Consider the following 18,619-nt stretch of genomic DNA (forward strand, 5'->3'; position numbering starts at 1 on the left):
GACAATGGCAGCAACATTGTTTTAGCTGCTAAAGAAAGTGATGAAATTAACTCAGAGTTGCGCTGCAACGATCACACAATCCAGCTAGTTATTCTTAAAGCAATTAAAAATTCAATTGAACTTTCAAAAGCAATTAAAAACTGCACAGATTTAGCATCACACGCACATAGAAGTTATCTCTCTACTGCTAAGCTTCAAGGTGCATGCGAAGAACTTGGAATTAAGGCCAAGAAATTGATTGTTCCGTGTTCAACACGATGGAATTCTGAATACATGTGCATAAAGTCAGTCCTTCAACTCAAAGAAGCGATCAAAGCACTTGAAAAATGAAATGAAGAATTTGAAAGGTCATGCCCCTCAGATGATCATTGGAAGACATTAGAATGCAGCATGCCGTTTCTTGAAAAAATTTACAACATTTTAGTAGGTTTATCAGCTGATAAAAGACCAACAATCCAAGATGTAATACCTGAATTATACTCCTTGCACCAAGAACTACTTGCCCAGCAAAATGACAAAGACAAAGCAACAAGAGTTTTTATAAAAATGCTGATAAGTGAACTACAGGAAAGATATCCTCTCAATGGTGCTGAGCAGCTGATTAATTGTTATGCTAATTTTTTAGATCCGCGTTACCAAGGCCTGCATTTAATTGAATATAAAAAAATTGATCATATAAAAGAAGCATTATTGACGCAGGAAAAAGCAAAAAAAAAAGAAAAACTTCCAATCACAAGTAGTAAAATAGACAATGAAAGCAATCCAAATGTTAAAGTTAATCACCACGAGTTGCTTAAAAAAAGACTAAAACAAGATATTTCAGCACGCAGCGCTTCGACGACAACTAAATTGAGTTTAGAAATTGAGCATTATTTAGGAGCCGAAACAGCAGACGAAAAAACAAATGTTTTAGAATGGTGGAAAATAATGAAGTTACAGTACCCAATTCTATCTGATTATGCACGAAAATACCTATGTATAACAGCAACTTCTGCAACATCAGAGAGAGTTTTTTCAACTGCCGGTAATGTCGTAACCGCCAGAAGAACCACATTGGCAATTGAAAATGTCGAGAAAATTGTTTACATAAAAGAAAACATTAAAAAAATAAAAATTAATTTATAATTGGGTATTTTTAAAAAAATTATATTTTAAAGTTGTAAAATATATATATATAAATAATTATCTTTAAAACCATATTTTGTTTTTAGTCGAACCGAACTAAACCGAACCGAATTTTGTTTTAAACCGAACCGATGGGTTTAAGTTTAAAATCGAATCGAAAAAAACCGAACCGAAAAAAACCTTAACCGCGTGACCTTAAATTCAATTTGTTTATCCAGGGTATTCTCTAGACGTGTGTAGCTTTCCAAATGTTATATGCTCTGGATGTCAGAGAAACCTCTACCTGTTGAGGAATGGAAAACCTGGAAGAGGTTCATGGGGAGAAAAAATTGCCCAAGTGTTTAAATGATTAATAAAGTTACTGGAAAAAGTTGTTTGTAATATATATATGTTTCTAAAGAATTGATTATACTTTGCATTTTTAAGTTTTAAGGTTTTATATGCTAAGTATATTTACTTTAGTACATGCATTAACTGAAACATGCATTTAACCCTAATACTAGATATAATCCCAAGGTTATGAAATTGACCCAAACCTATACCTACCTAACTAAATTAACCCTAATGATATGATTAACTCCAACGCTATTATAACTTTATATTATTATATTAGTATTATTATATTATTCTATTTTTATATGATTGTTTATTAATTTCTGCTTTTATCAACTGATTGCAGAATTTATCCGTCTCATCTTGTATTTTTAGAAATTAACTGAAATTCTGATATGTTATAAAATTGTAAAACAATAATGATTTCAAGATCTAAAGCTTCAAAGAATCGTCATATACTTTTTGGAGAAGGTCGTGAATTACCCAATTTTTGCTTACCAACCCACAAGCAAGTAGGCAAAGCATACTTGTCTGAGAAGAATTATGAAACTGAACCACTACGGTCTGTTTGTAAGAAACTAGCAGAGAAACTTTCTCAGATATGGATTAAAGCATCAGTTCCTACTATAAGTCTTCGAGGCGTAGAATTACAGCTGGAGAAGTACATAGGCAATGTTCAGAAAGTGATTCGATCAAAGTCTGCAACAGTCAAACAAGATGAAATAGAAAAAGATCTTGACACATTGTTTGACATTTTTTCGTGTAAATGCAAAGAACTTTCGTCTTGTTGCTGTCCAATGGTTCTGAAGGTGCCAGCAATTGAGCATGACTTCCTAACTGATCAACGCACTATACGTGTTGGCAGAATAGCTGGAATCGACAAGAAGGAATCCGCACGTGCTGAGAGGCGTTTAAAACGAAAATCTGTTTCATTATCAAAGGAAGAGACTGCAGTTAAGTGTGCCAGAGTCGTTGATGCATCTGATAATGAATCAGATAATGAAACAGACAACAATTCTGACACCGAAACTTATTCCCCTTCCGTATCAGATGTCGATACCGAAGTCACATCAACTCGTCTGAAAAACCGTTGTTTAAAAAATATTGCTCTACAAGCAGATGGTTTTGGCATATCAGATAGAGCAGTTGCCGCGATTGTATCAGCAACTCTGGTTGATTTTGGTATAGAACATATGGGGCCAATGGATCGGAATTTAAATTCGCAGAGAACGAAAACTACTGAGAACATCCTGTAAAAATGCTGATTGTAGAATTACTGGATTGTATTTTGATGGAAGGAAAGATCAGACTTTAAAACTTGAGGGGGATAGGCAGACTGTGATTTCTGAGGCACATATTTTCATTTTATCAGAGCCAAATTCAAAGTATGTTGATCATTGTACGCCAACAAGTGGATCAGCCAAATCCATTGCAGATTCAATAATTGATACTGTTGACTGCACGAACCTTGTTTGTTCTGATTCAACTAACGTTAATACTGGTTTAAACAATGGAGTTATACGCAGAATGGAAATTGAACTTGGTCGACCACTGCACTGGTCCATTTGTCTTTTACATCTGAACGCGCTTCCTTTGCGACACCTTTTTCACTCCTTAGATGGTGCAGCAACTGAACCCCATTCATTTAGTGGACCAATTGGCAAGTCTATTTCAATGTCTGCTAAGAAACCCATAGTCAGCTTTGCCATACTTGTTGGTGAACCTATTATATGCAATAAGCAGTTGTTAAGCAGTGATCAACTGTACTTTTTCGAAATTGTTAATGCGGTGAAGACAGGTGTTGTACCAGATAGATTTAATTCTAGAACACCTGGGCGACTAAACCATGCAAGGTGGTTGACGCTAGCAAACCGTGTTCTACGCCTCTATATATCTACTGAAGATCCATCAAATGAACTAATACTTTTGGCTAAATTTATTGTGAATTCATATGCGGTTGTTTGGTTTGACATTAAGAAACATTCAAACTGCTGGAATGCTGCTCCACACTATTATAAAATGATAGAAACATCACAATTTCTTCCTGTGCGTTATCGAATAATTGTTCAGCAAGTTTTGAAGCGCAATAGCTACCCGGCTCATATCGAGAGCATTATTCTGGCTATGCTCAAAGACAACCGTCAAGTGATCCGTAAGCTTGCGTTGAAGAGAATTCTTCGTGCTCGTGAAGATGACATACCAAATCGAAAATTTCAACTTCCTGAGATACGATTTTAAGCGATTAGTTATGAAGAACTGATTGACTGGCAAACACAGCCCCGCTTGGAACCTGTTTTGACAAAACATATTCCACTTCAGATTTATACTTAAATAGTGGTGTACAGCGTTCACTCAAGTGAAGTATGTGGCAAACTACAAACACTTGGAAGCCTTGACTATTGGTATCAAAGGTACAATGTTGAAAATAATTCCAGGAAATCAAAGATGAATTATTTTATGAATGTGATTTATCCAAGAATTCTCTACCTTGATGAAGATCTAGATACTCTAATCCAACATTTAGTACCTCCTCCTGAATTACATATCCTGATAGGAATAGTAACCACACTAGGTTGCTTATTAATGAATCTTTGGCTAGAGTTTGGTAATTTTTTGAAAGTTAGAGGTGTATTACAGAGAGGATATCAAGGCAGAGGTTGAGATGGAAACAATTCAAACCAGATACTTAAGTGTTTAGATGAGTTGGAAAATATTATATTATCTGAGGTTCCTGGTCTTGTTCAAATAGTTCAATGTATGAAAGACTTCAAGGCTGTAAAAGATTCTTGTTTTGGTCGAACACTTGAGCCTGGATATTAGCATGCAATAATAAAATTTAAAAACTCATTTTTATCTACTCAAGAAATTGCAGGTATTCTTGGAAAAAAACTTTCAGCAAGTTGGAAAGTACACATACTCTTGTGTCATGTGCAACCCTTTGTTGAGTACCACAATTGTGGCTTGTCTAAATTTGCTGAACAATGTGGTGAATCAATTCACTCTAAATACAAACCAACATGGAATAGGTTTAAAAGACAAGAAGAAAACAAAAACCATGGAGGAAGACTCCTCTCATCTGTGATTGACTTTAACGGAAGAAGAGTTAGTTAAGAATAAAAAAACAATTAAATTATAAAGTTGTGCAACAAAAAACAGAATTTTAAAATTAGTGTAGTTTTATTTGAAATTGTTTAGTTTTATTTATGACTTTTTATTATTTAAATGATATTGTCATATTAGGTCGATATGCTTGCTTGTTTTGTCATATAATTCATGCAGAGATGAAAAACCCCATATCTCAACAAAAACACAATTGTTCCAATCGTACACTGGAAACACTTGATACAGATTTTCAAAAATTTGTTCAAAAAGGTCAAATACCAAAATTAGCAAAGTGTTGTAACAATGTCATTGACTCACCACTTTTCAATATTCCTTTGACACAAGTATTACATTTTTCTACTATATTAAATTTTTATTTATTTATATCATTTATTTATATATTTTTTGTTAATTTATTGAGTTTAGGTGTGCATTCCATCCTTGCATATCTCATTGGGAATTTATCTTAAATTTTTTAATATGCTGGAAGATGCCTGTCATCTCATAGATTTTAAAATTGCAGCAAAAATGAGTGAAAAAAATCAAACTGCAAACAACAGAAATTTTAACGAATATATTGCACTTCAGTTAAAAATATATGAAGGAGAGAAGGTTATTGCTGAATATTGTGAAAAAATAACACTAATTCATGAAGCAATGGCAATACAAGTTCTGCGTTCTCCTGAAAATAAAGAAAAGCTCTATGAAATTTTTCAGCCCAGAGTAATTCATTTTATGGAGAAGAAAAATGCTAAGGTATAATGAGTTAATATTTTAAATAATCTAATAAATATTTCATGCTTCTATGTGTATGTAGCATTAATCAATTTAAGAGCAATTTGCCCTTTGATATATATATATATATATATATATATATATAAATGTTGTGTGTGTATGTGTATTAGGGTGTCCCAGAAACACACTATTTTTTTTTTTCCAGGATACCTCTCAAGTTTTTCCCATTCTCTGAAGTACCCTAAGGCTAAAAATAAACGGAAAAAAAAAAACCTTTGTCAAAAAGTGATATCTGTAAAATTTAAAAATTACGATTTTTTAGAAATAAATGTCCATTATTTCAATGTTTGATAAATTTGTAGTGAAATTTTTCTGATGTTATATTTTGTTTTTAATAAACTTAATGATGATCCCCTAGTTTAACAATATTATTATTAGTATTAGTGTGATTAAATGTCAATTTAAGTCGTCTGTGGTCAATTAAAAAGGAAAATTTAATTACGCGCGATTTGATCATATGACACGTTTTAGAGATATGTACTACATACAAGTTTACTTTTGTTGTCATGCTACATAATGTATTTTACACATAGCTAAAAATTAAAAAAAGATTCAATGAATAATATAATTGTTTAATGAATGATTGAATGAATAGATAAAATAAAGTGTGTTATATAATTTAATATTTAATAGTAATTTCTAAAATGGACCGTCATCGTAAGAAAGACAAGAATAAAGGAGAAAAGAGGAAGATACAGACTAATCCCAGAAGGCTACTGTTTCTTCTCAAGTATCCTATCAACCAGCTGCCCACGAACCAGCTCCCCAGCATTGGAAATGTGCTCAGATATATACAGTTTATCAAATCTTCCAAGGCTTTAAAGTTTAAATCTACAAAACCTTTTGTAGCTTGTCCTCAAAGTTTTCCAGGCAAAGACCTTATCTGCAAGGGTAGATCCTGTAAAGATCCCAACCATAAATGTGTTACTTCTCTTGTAATGGATGTGTGGAACAAGGCTGGTTTTGGAGAACTCATCATTTCTGGAGCTGCTGTCAGGTAAAAAAATTAAGTAATTTTTAATTATGTAAATAAACAAATAAGTAAATCAAAAAATAAACAAATAAATAATCAAATACCAATACAAATAATAAAAAATAACCAATATTTATGTAATTTATAAACTTCTTTTATGTGTAATCAGGGATAAGATTCTGAAGCTCCACATTAAGTATTGCAAAATAATCCATCTGAGAGATCTAAACTGGGATTCGAGCATTGGTAGATTCACTAAGATACAGGAAGAGTTCATTAAGGAGAGCAGCAAACTCCTCGATATATCTGTGGGGAAATTTGAGGAGAAGATCCAATCAGATCGACTTCGTTCCCAGAAGGCCAAGGCAGAGGACATCCAGTTTTTTTTAGATCAAAAAGAAGATAGAAGAGGTAGACAAAGAATTTGAAAAAGCTGTTAAAAACAGACAGGATCGGTGGCAGAGAATGAAGAATATGAAGATTACAGAAGTGAAAAAAAGACAAAAAACAAGGGAACTAGTTCTAAGTGAACTTGAGGCTTCCTTTGAATCTGATGCTGGTTCTTCTGCATCCGAGTCAGAAGCTGTAATTTCCACAGATGAAGATTCAGTCAATGAATTACTCCAAAACTCTGATTCTACAGTAAAAGGCAAGGTAAATAAAAGATTGTAATAAAATGTAAAGTTGGTTGTACAAATTTTGAGTAAACTTAATCAAACTGAATTCAATTAGATTAGAAATATCATAGCTGTTTATTATGTAGATAATGATAAGTATCAGTTCTGAGGATCTGGTGGATTGTACTTCTGAAGTATCTGCTCGATACAGGGTCGGGATTCGACCTCAAACCGCACTCATTGCAGCAATCTGCAATAAAGCAGGCGTAAATCTTGAGGATGTGCCCATCTCCAGAAGCTCTGTTCATCGAAAGAGATTCAAGAAGATTAAAGATCTAGGTAAGAGTAAATAGTAGAATATAAAATTATTGAAAATAATGAAGGTCAAGTAAAACTAGGATAAATAAAGATTAAATTATATAGGTGATAAAGTTATTTTAATTACTAGGAGACAAGATAAGACAAGATATAATGGAAACCTTGAAGGGAAAGAGGCTTGTCCTACATTTTGACGGCAAACAGATCAAAGAGATGGAGGAGAACCTGAACATAACTGTTACTGTTGAAAGGATTGCAATCAGTGTTACATCTCCTGATATTGAAGACACAAATGACATTCTCCTTGGAGTAGTTCAAGCTGAAAGCTCCAAGGGAATTGACCAGGCAGATGTGATCTTAAATCTCCTAGAATATTACGATATTGTTGATCAGATCTTTGCCATATGCTGTGACACCACTGCTTCCAACACTGGAGTATATTTTGGGGCCATTACCATCCTCACAAACATCCTCAACATTCCTTTACTCTGGTTTCTATGCAGGCGACACATGTTGGAGCTACACATCTCTCATTTTATGGAGGCTCTTACTGGTGAGAAAACAAAGGGGCCAAGGAGAGCACTCTACGTAAGACTGCAGAAAACCTGGCCACACATCAAGGAGGAGGTAGACAAGATGGAGGAGATCATTAGGTTTGATTGGAATGAGCTACAGGTCGGATCATCCTTGTACAACATTGCAAGGGAGGCCCTGGAGTTTGGCAAGAGGGCACTGACCATAGAGACATTTAACAGGGGGGACTACAAGAAACTTTGTGAGTTAGTTGTCTTCTATTTGGGTGGAGATGTGCCAGGATTTCATTTTTATCAACCTGGAGCCTGCCATGAAGCCAGGTACAGTTATAGTATATTATCAATAATTTTTGTGTTTAGGGGAAAGTACATTTTCAAGTTTTTCTTACATATTTGATAATAATAATAATTTATTCTAAAGGTTCATGGCAGATGCTCTATACCTGCTGACCCTGAGGATGACTGAGAAGGTAGCCCAGGTGATGAATGAGGAAGAGAAGAAGATGGTAAAGACAGCAGCATTCTTTGTTTCTGTATGTTATGGGCCCTGGTTCTTAAAATCCTGTATGGTGGACAAGTCGACTTCAAATGACTTGGCTGCCTTTAAGTCATCGTTTGACATAAGGGACCACTACCCAAAACTTGGACAGGCCCTTCTTTACAGCATGCAACGGCATGCTTGGTATTTAACAGAACAGTTAGTTATTCTGTCCCTAGCTGACGATGATATTGACGACAAGGTAAAGAAGAAAATGTTGGAGAAGTTGGTCAAGTGTGATGTCCCTGACCAGTTTCATATGGGGAAACAGAAGCTACCGGTTATTATCAGATCAACAGAGCTTACTGAGCTGGTAGGTTCCCAGAGCTGGATCTTGTTCAAGGTATGTGAGATCCCTGTAGAAGAGGTGGAGAAGTGGATCAGCGGAGATGCCAGTCAGACATTTGATATATTTAAAAGGTTTTTGAAGTCGATTAAATGTGTCAATGGCTGCGCTGAAAGGAATATCCGACTAATCCAGGACTTTGTTGGAGGCTACAGGTCGGACAACATGAAACAGAACCTCATGCTGGTTGCCAGAGACAACAGAAAGAAGCTGAAGAAGGACCTGACAAAAAAACAACTCAAAAAAATTTAATTTTTTAAACTGGAAATATATATTTTCAAGAGAGTTTCTAAAATACATGATTTTTTTCCAAAAAATTGCATTTTTTTTGAAAAATGAAATTTTACAGATATCACTTTTACTGGAACAAAAAATTTTTCTGCGGTATTTTTAGCCCATTTAGACCTTAGAGAATGGGAAAAGCTTGAGAGGTAATTTTTTTTTTTTTTTTGGGACACCCTAATGTGTATGTATATATTTTTTTATATAGCTGATTGAATTAGAAGAACTAAGATCCAAAACATTTGAAAAATCTCATGGTCCACTTGTGAATAAACTTGACCAAGTTCTATGTGGTCTTAAGGTTCAAAGACAAGCTTATCATGGAAAATGTTTTATTGGGAACCATGTTCATAAAATGTTGCAGGTTTTTTCATCCATATTTCTGCATACTTTTAAACATGAATTGTATAAATATCTTCTCAAATACATAAGTTCGTAAATACACAAAGGTGTTTAAACATTAGTTTTGTAAATATGCCCTAAAGTTATCTTTATTCATTAGATAAACAGTGTCCTAGATCTTTGCAATTCAATACCTAAGATAGTAAGCGATCTTGGATTTATTGATACAGATGTTCATGATGAAGCAATGGTCTTGAGTGAAAAATTTGTCATTTTGTTCTACAAATATGCAACATGCTACAACTTTAAGAAATTCAAGTGAAATTATTAATAAGAATCCATTATCAGAATTAGGTGAAATTACATTTTTTTTTAATTTATTGTCTTGCATTACAGTCCTCTTAATAAAATTTACTCTCATTTTAATAACTCTTGTAAGGGATAGCGTAGTTATTCTTTTCTTTGTTTTCTACGTTCTTTTATTTATTTTACTTTTTTGGAATTAGAAAAAGCCATTGAAGAATTAATGAGTTACTTTCGTAAAACATGGCCTAACGAGTCCATTACGCCAAAAATGCACTTGTTGGAGAGTCATTGTGCTGATTTTATAAGAAATTGGGGTTTGGGTCTCGATATTTATGGAGAGCAAGGTATAGAAAGCATGCATGCTGAGTTTAATAGTATGAACAGCACCTTTTGCCATATGAAAGGAGCGCAGCGACTAAAAAGTATTTTGTCTGAACATTACATCAAAAACTCCCCAGAAGCATTGAAAATCAGACCAACCATTAAAAAAAGAAAAGCTTCGTGAAGTTTTTCAGATGAATTGTGTAAACAAAATATAACATTACAATTTAGTTTCAATGTTTTTTGTAAGAATTTTTTTTTAATATATTATATTTGGTATATTTCCAAGTAAAATAAATAAAAATAGTTTACATTTTGAATTTCAATGGTTGGTATTAGAACAGCAACGAATATTTTATTTTTCTAATTCATTATATTTCAGTTTTTATTCTTTACGTTTTACTTAACATCTTGTTCAGTACCTATAACAAAATGGAAATTTTAGGGAAAAAACGTATTTTTTTAACGAAAAAAGTTTTAAAAATTTATAGAAAAAAAAATACCCGGTTCTTCAAAATTTGACAAACTCTTTAAATACCTTTACTCGTTCTGTTAAACACTCCAGATTTTTTCAAAAAATTTACTAAAGTACTTATTTATGAAGAATTACTGAGTTCCTAAAACTGCAAACCAAAAAAATAGGCAAAGTTCTAGATCTTGCAAAAGTTTGACAGCTTCTTTTGTTTAAAATTTTTCTCTCTTGAAAGCTAGTAATAATAAACACTTATTAAAAAAAAGAAATTTTAACATGCCATTGTTATAAAAAGATATATTAAATTAAGTTGTTAGGGCAAGCCTTTTCAAAATTTTTTGCGTTTTGCACGCTTTATTAAAAATCAAACCGAAAAAATATTTGTTAATGCGCATGCCCACAATAAAGTTCCATTACGGAACTGCCGTGAATAAAATACAATGACAATTTATCTTTACTTTTCTTCATCTGATTTTAGGTAGACATTAACTTATTTTGAGTGTACATTATTTTAAAAAGAAAAAAATCATGATTTTTAGAAATGAGTAAACATAGGATTTGTTGGACTTTTATCCATGAGCAATTATTGGATTCAGCTACCAAATAAAAGATAGTATTATTCCAAAAAATTATAAAGATGGTTTTAGTAATGTGCACTGCATTTAAACAGTCAGAACCGTTATTGTATAGACATTTCGCTTTAAGGAAATCTCAGATATTCTAAAATAAAAAGATATATTTGGTCTAGGAATTAATTCGTGCGGTTTGACAAGGGATTACGAAACTAGCTTATTGTCTCAGCGTTTCGTTTAGCCACGCGTGCGTGCGAAGATCGATGTTATTGCGCATCATTTTCATTATAAATCATTTGATTTAAGCGTAAACAACACTATTTTTAATTTAACTGATAATGTCGATTTTTGTTCCTGATAAAGTGTTTTTGCGAGGGATTCTTCTCCATTACTTTAACATGAAGAAAAGTGCTACCGAAAGTCATCGTATTTTGGTTGAAGTTTATGGTGACCATGCTCTAGCTGAGCGAACGTGTCAGAAGTGGTTTGCACGGTTTAAAAGTGGTGATTTTTGTTTGGAAGACCAAGAGCGACCAGGACAGCCGAAAAAATTTGACGATGCAGAATTGGCAGCATTGCTCGATCAGGATTCTTGTCAAACGCAAGAGGACCTTGCAAAATCGTTAGGAATTGAACAATCAACAGTTTCCAGACGCCTCAAAGCCATGGGTATAATTCAAAAAATGTCTCATTGGGTTCCACATGAATTGAAAGACAGAGACGTGGAAAGAAGAAAGACCATTTGTGAATTGCTGCTTGAAAGACAGAAAAGAAAGGGATTTTTGCATCGAATCGTTACTGGTGATGAGAAATGGATTTATTACGAGAATCCTAAACGAAAAAAGGCCTGGGTAAAGCCAGGTGAACCAGGTCCATCACAACCCAAACGGAATATTCACTGTGCAAAGGTTATGCTGTGTATATGGTGGGATATGAAAGGTGTGGTGTACCATGAGCTTCAGACACCTTGTGAAACTATTAATGGAGAACGTTATCGACGACAAATAATGCATTTGAAGCAAGCTCTGGTCATAAAACGACCAGATTGGGGTAACAGACATGATAAACTCATTTTTCAGCATGATAACGCTCGACCACATGTCGCAAAACCTGTCAAAAGCTATTAGGAAAATGTCGGATGGGAAGTGTTACCCCACCCGCCGTATTCTCCGGACATTGCTCCTTCTGACTACTACTTGTTCGATTGCATGAATAACGATTTGATTGGACAGCGCTTCACTTCTTCAGAAAATATCGAAGAATGGGTCTCTGATTGGATCACTTCTAAGGATGAAGCATTTTTTCGACACGGAATTCGTAAATTGCCGGAAAGATGGTCAAAAGTAGTGACTAGCGATGGACACTATTTTCATTAATGTATTCATCCATTTAGTTTTTTAAATAAACCTTTAATATTCAATTAAAAACCGCACGAATTATTTCCTAGACCAAATATGTTAAAATAATGTTAATTATAAGTTTTTAGATAGTTGGTGCCTAAAATTTAAATAAAAAATAAGGATGAAACTTGCGTAGTAAATTACAGTGGAAAAAACGGCAATTTCCAATTGGACCCAACTCCAAGTATAAAGCGACAAAAAATTAAATATTTAAGCCAGAACCATTTAACTACATTATTGCTTAAAGAAATGGACATTTTTGAGAATCGGTGAAAAAAAATTAAATGCTTGATTAAAAGCAATGTTGTGAATGGTTTTAAACTTTCAAAATCGAATATCTCAAAACTACAAAAAAGTGACTATGCCGTTTTTGCCCATGGACTATTCATATATGAAAGTCAGCTTGAAGAACTGTTTCGTTATGTTTGTATTTCCTTATGAATATTATTAACACTACCGGTAACAGTCAGTACAGGGGGACGCAGTTTTTCCGAACTAAAATTAATAAAAAACTATTTACGATCAACGATGGGCCAGAAACGTTTAAATGGTTTATCAATAATTTAATTGAAAAACAAATTTGCTGAATCTGTGGAAACTGATACTTAAGGATTAAATTTTGCAACATCTAAAGTTAAACGTGTTACGTTTTTTAACTAAAAATACGTTTTAAAATCAATAAAATTCTTAAGAAAAAGTTAAATGCATTATTGTAACATGCATTGTTTTATGATTAAAAAAAGTGACTTTTTCTGGGAGCAAGGTAACGCTTGCGAGCGAGCTTAGAATTTAAATCTAAAAGGCGCCTATTTAATTCTCGCAAATATCTAATATTTTTCACGAGCAGGCTCTGTATACATACAAGTATATATATATATATATATATATATATATATATATATATATATATATATATATATATATATATATATATATATATATAACTATAACTAAAAGCGATAAAAAAAAACTATTATTATAGAACTTTTAGTTTTATGCCTAACGGCAATCATCTTCCATATATTACAAAATTAAAAATTAAACGTTAAAATTACATTTAGATTTACGGTGGCGTGAGTTCTAATGGCTCCATGGAAACAAAATTTTAAAAGTATAACGTGACGTAAACATAACGGGAACTAACCAGAATCAATCTTCGGAATCAATTGAGGAAATAAGGAACTTATTCTTGTGCCTGCACTTCGAGACCATTTCACTACTTGTATTAAGTAGGTTTTCTCTTTTATACATCAAAATTTGAAACTTCTAGTTCAAACAAAGGTTACAAACTCTTGATGCTGCGTTGTTTGGTTTGCATTTTTTAGAAAACTTCCATCTGATAAAAGGTGTGAAGTTTTTTCCTTTTAGTTTCCATACCTTTTTTGATAGCTCTGTATCACTCTTGTACCTAACTGCCTTAAAATATTTTAAGTGGTTAGCATACCGTGCTTTAAAAGATGTTTCGCTAAGTCCGAACTACACTTTTTCTTTATATTCCGGATTGTCCGAATAGACGGTGGCCTGATAAACAATGTTGTCGGAAAGGCAACGGACCGTTGTTAAAAAATCGGCGATTTGCCGCCATTGGTCCGCTGTTGGACCGCCTTCAGCTTGTAAATAAGCGGACCAATATAAATACGATGTGCAAGACAGCAAGGCACCACAGCGGGCGGCCGACGTTGGCACGGCATAAGTGCTGATAGCGATCCTCCGCCGGTCCGACTACCTAATGTTTACTGGGTACATTGGGCCAACATTTAGCCAATGTTTTTTTTCGGCGTAATATTTCAATACATTTAAAACTGTTTATTGAGGAAACCTTTTTTCAATGGGCCATCATTTGGCCAATCTAGTTTTCGAGGAGTTATTTTTTATGAAAATTTGTTTTAAAACAAATTCCGTAACTTGATTGAGCCAATATTCGGCCAATATTGGTGTATTTTTGTTTTTAATAATTCGTCGCAATTAAAAAAAAATGGTAACGTTTAACTAAAATAAGAAAAGTTTCGAGGTTTTCTTTTCAAGAAAACTTCAAAACTGTTTCAATTTTAATACATTTATTGATATTAAACAACTGTATACTAATTAACTTATTATTTATTAAACAAATAACAATATAACAAATAAATTTAATTATTATTATTAAGTTATTGATTGATATATTCAATATTCAACTTCAAAACGTTTATGCATTTTATTCTAACTTGTTTTCATTTTTAGAGTAATATAATATTAAATAACATTTAATACATAATGTGACGTTTTTAATGTAATTAAAATGTCTACTGATAATAGAATTATGATAATTATTATCGTTTAAAAATTAGTTACAACATTATTACTAACATCAAGGAGGTATGGTATATATATATTCTATATACATATATATATATATATATATATATATATATATATATATATATATATATATATATATATATATATATATATATATATATATATATAGAGAGAGAGAGAGAGAGAGAGAGAGAGAGTTTTTTAATGTATTTTTTTTGATTTTTAATAAAAAAAAGTTTGTAGCTAAAATTTTAGCTACAACTTTTAATAGAATTGTAAAATTATACTAGATAGCTTTAAATTATTGTGAATAATTTTAAAAACCAACATAGTGCATAATGTAACATGGTGCTAAAATTATCAGTGTTTAGTGTAATTATTAGTCAAATTATCCTAAGTTATTAATACAATAGGAATGATTAAATTTTTTTGTGTAAGAGTATGTTAAAAATTTTTGGACATGTTTCACTGAATGGTGTGATGACAACAATTTCAGAAGGGCGATGTATTGATTTTGAAGTCATTTGCAAGTATTGTAGGGGATGTAGAATGTGGAAAAAAAAGCAAAACCATCCTGGTTATACTGAATGGAAGGCTTATCATATTTGCTTCTTAAATCATGCAGCATCGTCTGGTGCAATGGAAAGGGCTGGAGTTGTAAAGATATTTAATCGCTCCGTAGAAAAAAATGATTTGATTTATAAATATTATTTGGGAGATGGGGATTCCTCTGCATTTAATGATGTGCTTAACAGTAATCCATATAGAAAGTTTCAAATCGAACTAGAAAAGTAAAAGTGTGTTGGGCATATCCAGAAGCGCATTGGTACAAGACTACGTAACCGAAGAAAAGATAAACATCCTGGTAGTCGGTTAACTGGAAAAGGAAAATTGACAGAATGCACAATTAATAAAACTACAAAACTATTTTGGTATGGCTATTCGACAGGCTGCAGCTAATAATTCTTTAAGTGAAAATGAAAAGGTATACCAAATGAAAAAGAACATTCGCGCAGTTCTTTACCATTACACTAATTTTCTGGATCAGTTTCATCGCAACGTATTATGTCCAGTGGGTCCTGATAGTTGGTGTAAGTAGAAGAAAGGAAGCTCTGCAGGTTACAGCAATTACACACCCAAAGTTAATTTACCAGTATGGATATATGACATTATTAAGAAAGAGTTTGAAGAACTAGGTGGTAAAACCTTTTGAGAAAATGCACTCATGGTCAAACACAGAATTCTAATGAGGGACTCAACAGTATTATATGGTCCAGATGCCCAAAAAACATTTTTATTCATAAAGCTTTGTTTGAGATGGGAGAGAACTCAGCTGTGTTGTATTTTAATGAGGGAACTGCTGGTGTTCAAAGAGTAATGAGTCACCTTAACCTTGAGAATTGTGGAAAATGTTCATCGTCCTCATTTTGTAGAGATCAAAAAGGCATTACCAGTATGAACAAAAAAGACACTTTAGAAAAAAAAAGTAGAAGAATGCATTTAAAAGCCATTAAAGAGGGTTGGCAAGATGAAGAACAACAACTGGAAACTTGTAAACCCTACTTATCTGGAAGTTTTTGTTACTTTTTTTAGTTATAAAATGCTTATTGTTGTTTTTCAGCATTCGCTTTTTTTGCGCAGTTTGTAATTTTTGAAAAATAATAACTTTTTAATGGCTTTAGCTTTTTGCTTCAAATTTTCAGAACATGTTCTACATTTCTACATATAATAATGGAGGGCCTATAGCAAAATTGATGCTAAAAACAAAGTACTTTACAAATTATTGATATTTTTCGATTTGATTTCATTAGCCCATCCATCTAATTTTGATGTTTTTGCCAAAAAAATCAAAAATTACAACTTTTAATAGGAATGTAGCGTTGATTTCGGTACAGGCCCTTCATTTTATGTGCATGAAATGTTTTGCCAAATATAAAGCTCTAACTTTTTGTGGTTTCCAAATTATCGTTTTTTCAATATTTCTTTCAAAATTGACTGATTTTGCAACCTTTTTGAAATATTTTCAGTTTAAGGAATAAAGAGTTGTAAAATCACACTTTTATTGTTTTGTTTTTTTTTTAAGTTGTGCTCTGATACACTTTTTAATTTGATATTATGAAAAATGGGGAATTTTATTTTTTTAGAGGTGAACCACCTTAAATACTTTTAAATATAAATTTATTAATTTGTTGATGGCTATTAATAATTATTATTTATTAAGATCTGTTTCTGTGTGTTGAAATTATTTTTAAGATTCTGTATTGTGTGATTACAGAGTATAAGTGTTGATTATACTATGTAACCACGCAACCTTGAAAATAAATTCAACACACTTACCAAACACACACATAAAACTTTACTTGATAAATACTTTAAAAGTTATTAATATCCAATATGTATATAGACATTCCACTCTTTTTAGCACAGATGTTAGTGCTAAAATTCTGTCACGTTTTTTGAATTTTGCTTTTTGCCGTAAAAGTAACAGTTTAATTACCATATCAAAAAGTTACTTATATAGTACCTTTTTTTTTTCTTCCATTATATTATTTATCACTTTATTTTTGAACAGATGATCACAATTGAACATGTGATCTTTCTGAACCTTGCTATATTTGACCTTCTTAGCAACTCTAATTTTAAGTAGCTATTTGAAAAAGATTATTTACAATTATATTAAAAATTAATGATAAAATCGGTGTATCAACTGATTTTTGTTAAATTATTATAGTTATAACTTTATTACTTAGCCACAATTTTTTATGAAATGTTTTCTGATTAACATTATCGTGTGTATTTTTTATTAACTGAATTTTCCATTAAGGCATTTTATTATTTTTATTATTTTTTATTTTAGATTTTAAAATGCCTTATATAAATGAATTAAAATTAACTAATAAATTATAAATAATAAAATAATTAATTTTTTTTTTTTAAAGTGGTATTTAATGCCTCGTTTAAAATACACAACATTTAAGCAATGCTTTTAATTTTAGTTATATAGTTAAAAATTATATATCGTACTAGGGTTCTTAAAAATAGAAAAAAAAAATGAAAAAATATTCTTCGTATTCAACAATTCATCGAAAAACCAAAAAGATAACACAAAGTGATTTACATGATTGCAACAATGTTTACAAATATGAAGAAGCAAATGTGAAAAGCTCTGAAAATATTAATTGTGCCATATCTAGCAATTCATTAAATATTTTTATAAATGATATGTGTGATCAGAATTTGGTAGAAAATAATACATTTCCGATTAATAATAATTTCCTAGTTTATAGTTTTGATAATGAAAACTTAGATTTCTCCACAAAAAATCACAAAGACAAATACAATCATTTTATTAATATTAATAACTATGACTTAGACATTAGTTCTTCAATTGCTGATAATGACGAGATATCTATCAAAGACTCGCTTTCCTACTGGGCAGTGCAATACCAAGTTTCTCAAGTTGCAGTTTCTGCTTTGCTAAGTATTTTGAAAATTTATTTTCCTTCATTACCAGTTGGCTCTCGCACTTTACTCAAAACTCCACTTTGATATAATATTAAGACATTAGTATGTGGTGGGGAATACTGTCATATAGGCATTGAGAATGGTTTGCGGTAAATTTGTAAAAAAAGCTTTTTGAATAATAACTTGTTTTGTTTTGAACTGTAATTTAATATAGATGGGTTGCCATTATTCAAAAGTTCACCTAGCACTTTTTGGCCAATACTTGGCATGATTACAAATGTCTCTGTAGAAGAAACCTTTGTAATTGGCCTTTATTATGGGAAAGAAAACCTAGTAATGTATCAGAGTTTTTGAAAGATTTTGTTGAAGAAATGATAAAATTGCAAAAAGATGGAATTGAAATTAATTGCAATACATATGCTGTTAAAGTTTATTCTTTTGTTTTTGATGCTCCTGCTTGAGCATATGTTAAAGGTATAAA

The 18,619-nt window shown here is 31.9% G+C and overlaps 1 protein-coding gene and 1 pseudogene across 4 annotated transcripts; both read left to right on the forward strand.

Annotated features, from left to right (window-relative positions):
- Nucleotides 1-3,601: 3,601 nt before the first annotated feature.
- LOC145192089 (uncharacterized) lies at nucleotides 3,602-10,448 on the forward strand (annotated as a pseudogene). The gene is made up of 5 exons (XR_016452363.1): nucleotides 3,602-4,904; nucleotides 4,987-5,316; nucleotides 9,171-9,326; nucleotides 9,465-9,658; nucleotides 9,811-10,448. The product of XR_016452363.1 is annotated as an uncharacterized LOC145192089 (transcript).
- On the forward strand, nucleotides 5,477-9,144 carry LOC149888230 (uncharacterized). 3 transcript variants are annotated; one of them, XM_090086880.1, is made up of 4 exons: nucleotides 5,477-6,352; nucleotides 6,498-6,982; nucleotides 7,092-7,284; nucleotides 7,394-8,338. In XM_090086880.1, exons 2-4 carry the CDS (start codon nucleotides 6,794-6,796, stop codon nucleotides 8,191-8,193), a joined length of 1,182 nt encoding a protein of 393 aa, XP_089943006.1. In that variant the 5' UTR covers nucleotides 5,477-6,352; nucleotides 6,498-6,793; the 3' UTR covers nucleotides 8,194-8,338. The 3 variants fall into 3 exon arrangements, with proteins under 3 accessions (XP_089943006.1, XP_089943003.1, XP_089943004.1); XM_090086877.1 differs by having other exon boundaries at nucleotides 5,479-6,982; nucleotides 7,394-8,117; nucleotides 8,218-9,144; XM_090086878.1 differs by having other exon boundaries at nucleotides 5,479-6,352; nucleotides 6,498-7,284; nucleotides 7,394-8,117; nucleotides 8,218-9,144.
- Nucleotides 10,449-18,619: the final 8,171 nt, after the last annotated feature.

The sequence above is a fragment of the Hydra viridissima genome, unplaced genomic scaffold (genome assembly GCF_058129835.1).
Source record: "Hydra viridissima isolate aposymbiotic clone 2 unplaced genomic scaffold, HvirCarnegie_v1 scaffold_5, whole genome shotgun sequence".
In the NCBI taxonomy this organism is placed as follows: Eukaryota; Metazoa; Cnidaria; class Hydrozoa; order Anthoathecata; family Hydridae; genus Hydra; species Hydra viridissima.

Bases quoted from the DNA above. Each gene is read 5' to 3' on its own strand.
- LOC149888230 (XM_090086877.1), top strand. From the start codon at position 6,794: ATGAAGAATATGAAGATTACAGAAGTGAAAAAAAGACAAAAAACAAGG. The intron at 6,983-7,091 runs GTAAATAAAAGA...TTTATTATGTAG, and splicing joins ATTCTACAGTAAAAGGCAAG to ATAATGATAAGTATCAGTTC. The intron at 8,118-8,217 runs GTACAGTTATAG...TTTATTCTAAAG, and splicing joins GGAGCCTGCCATGAAGCCAG to GTTCATGGCAGATGCTCTAT.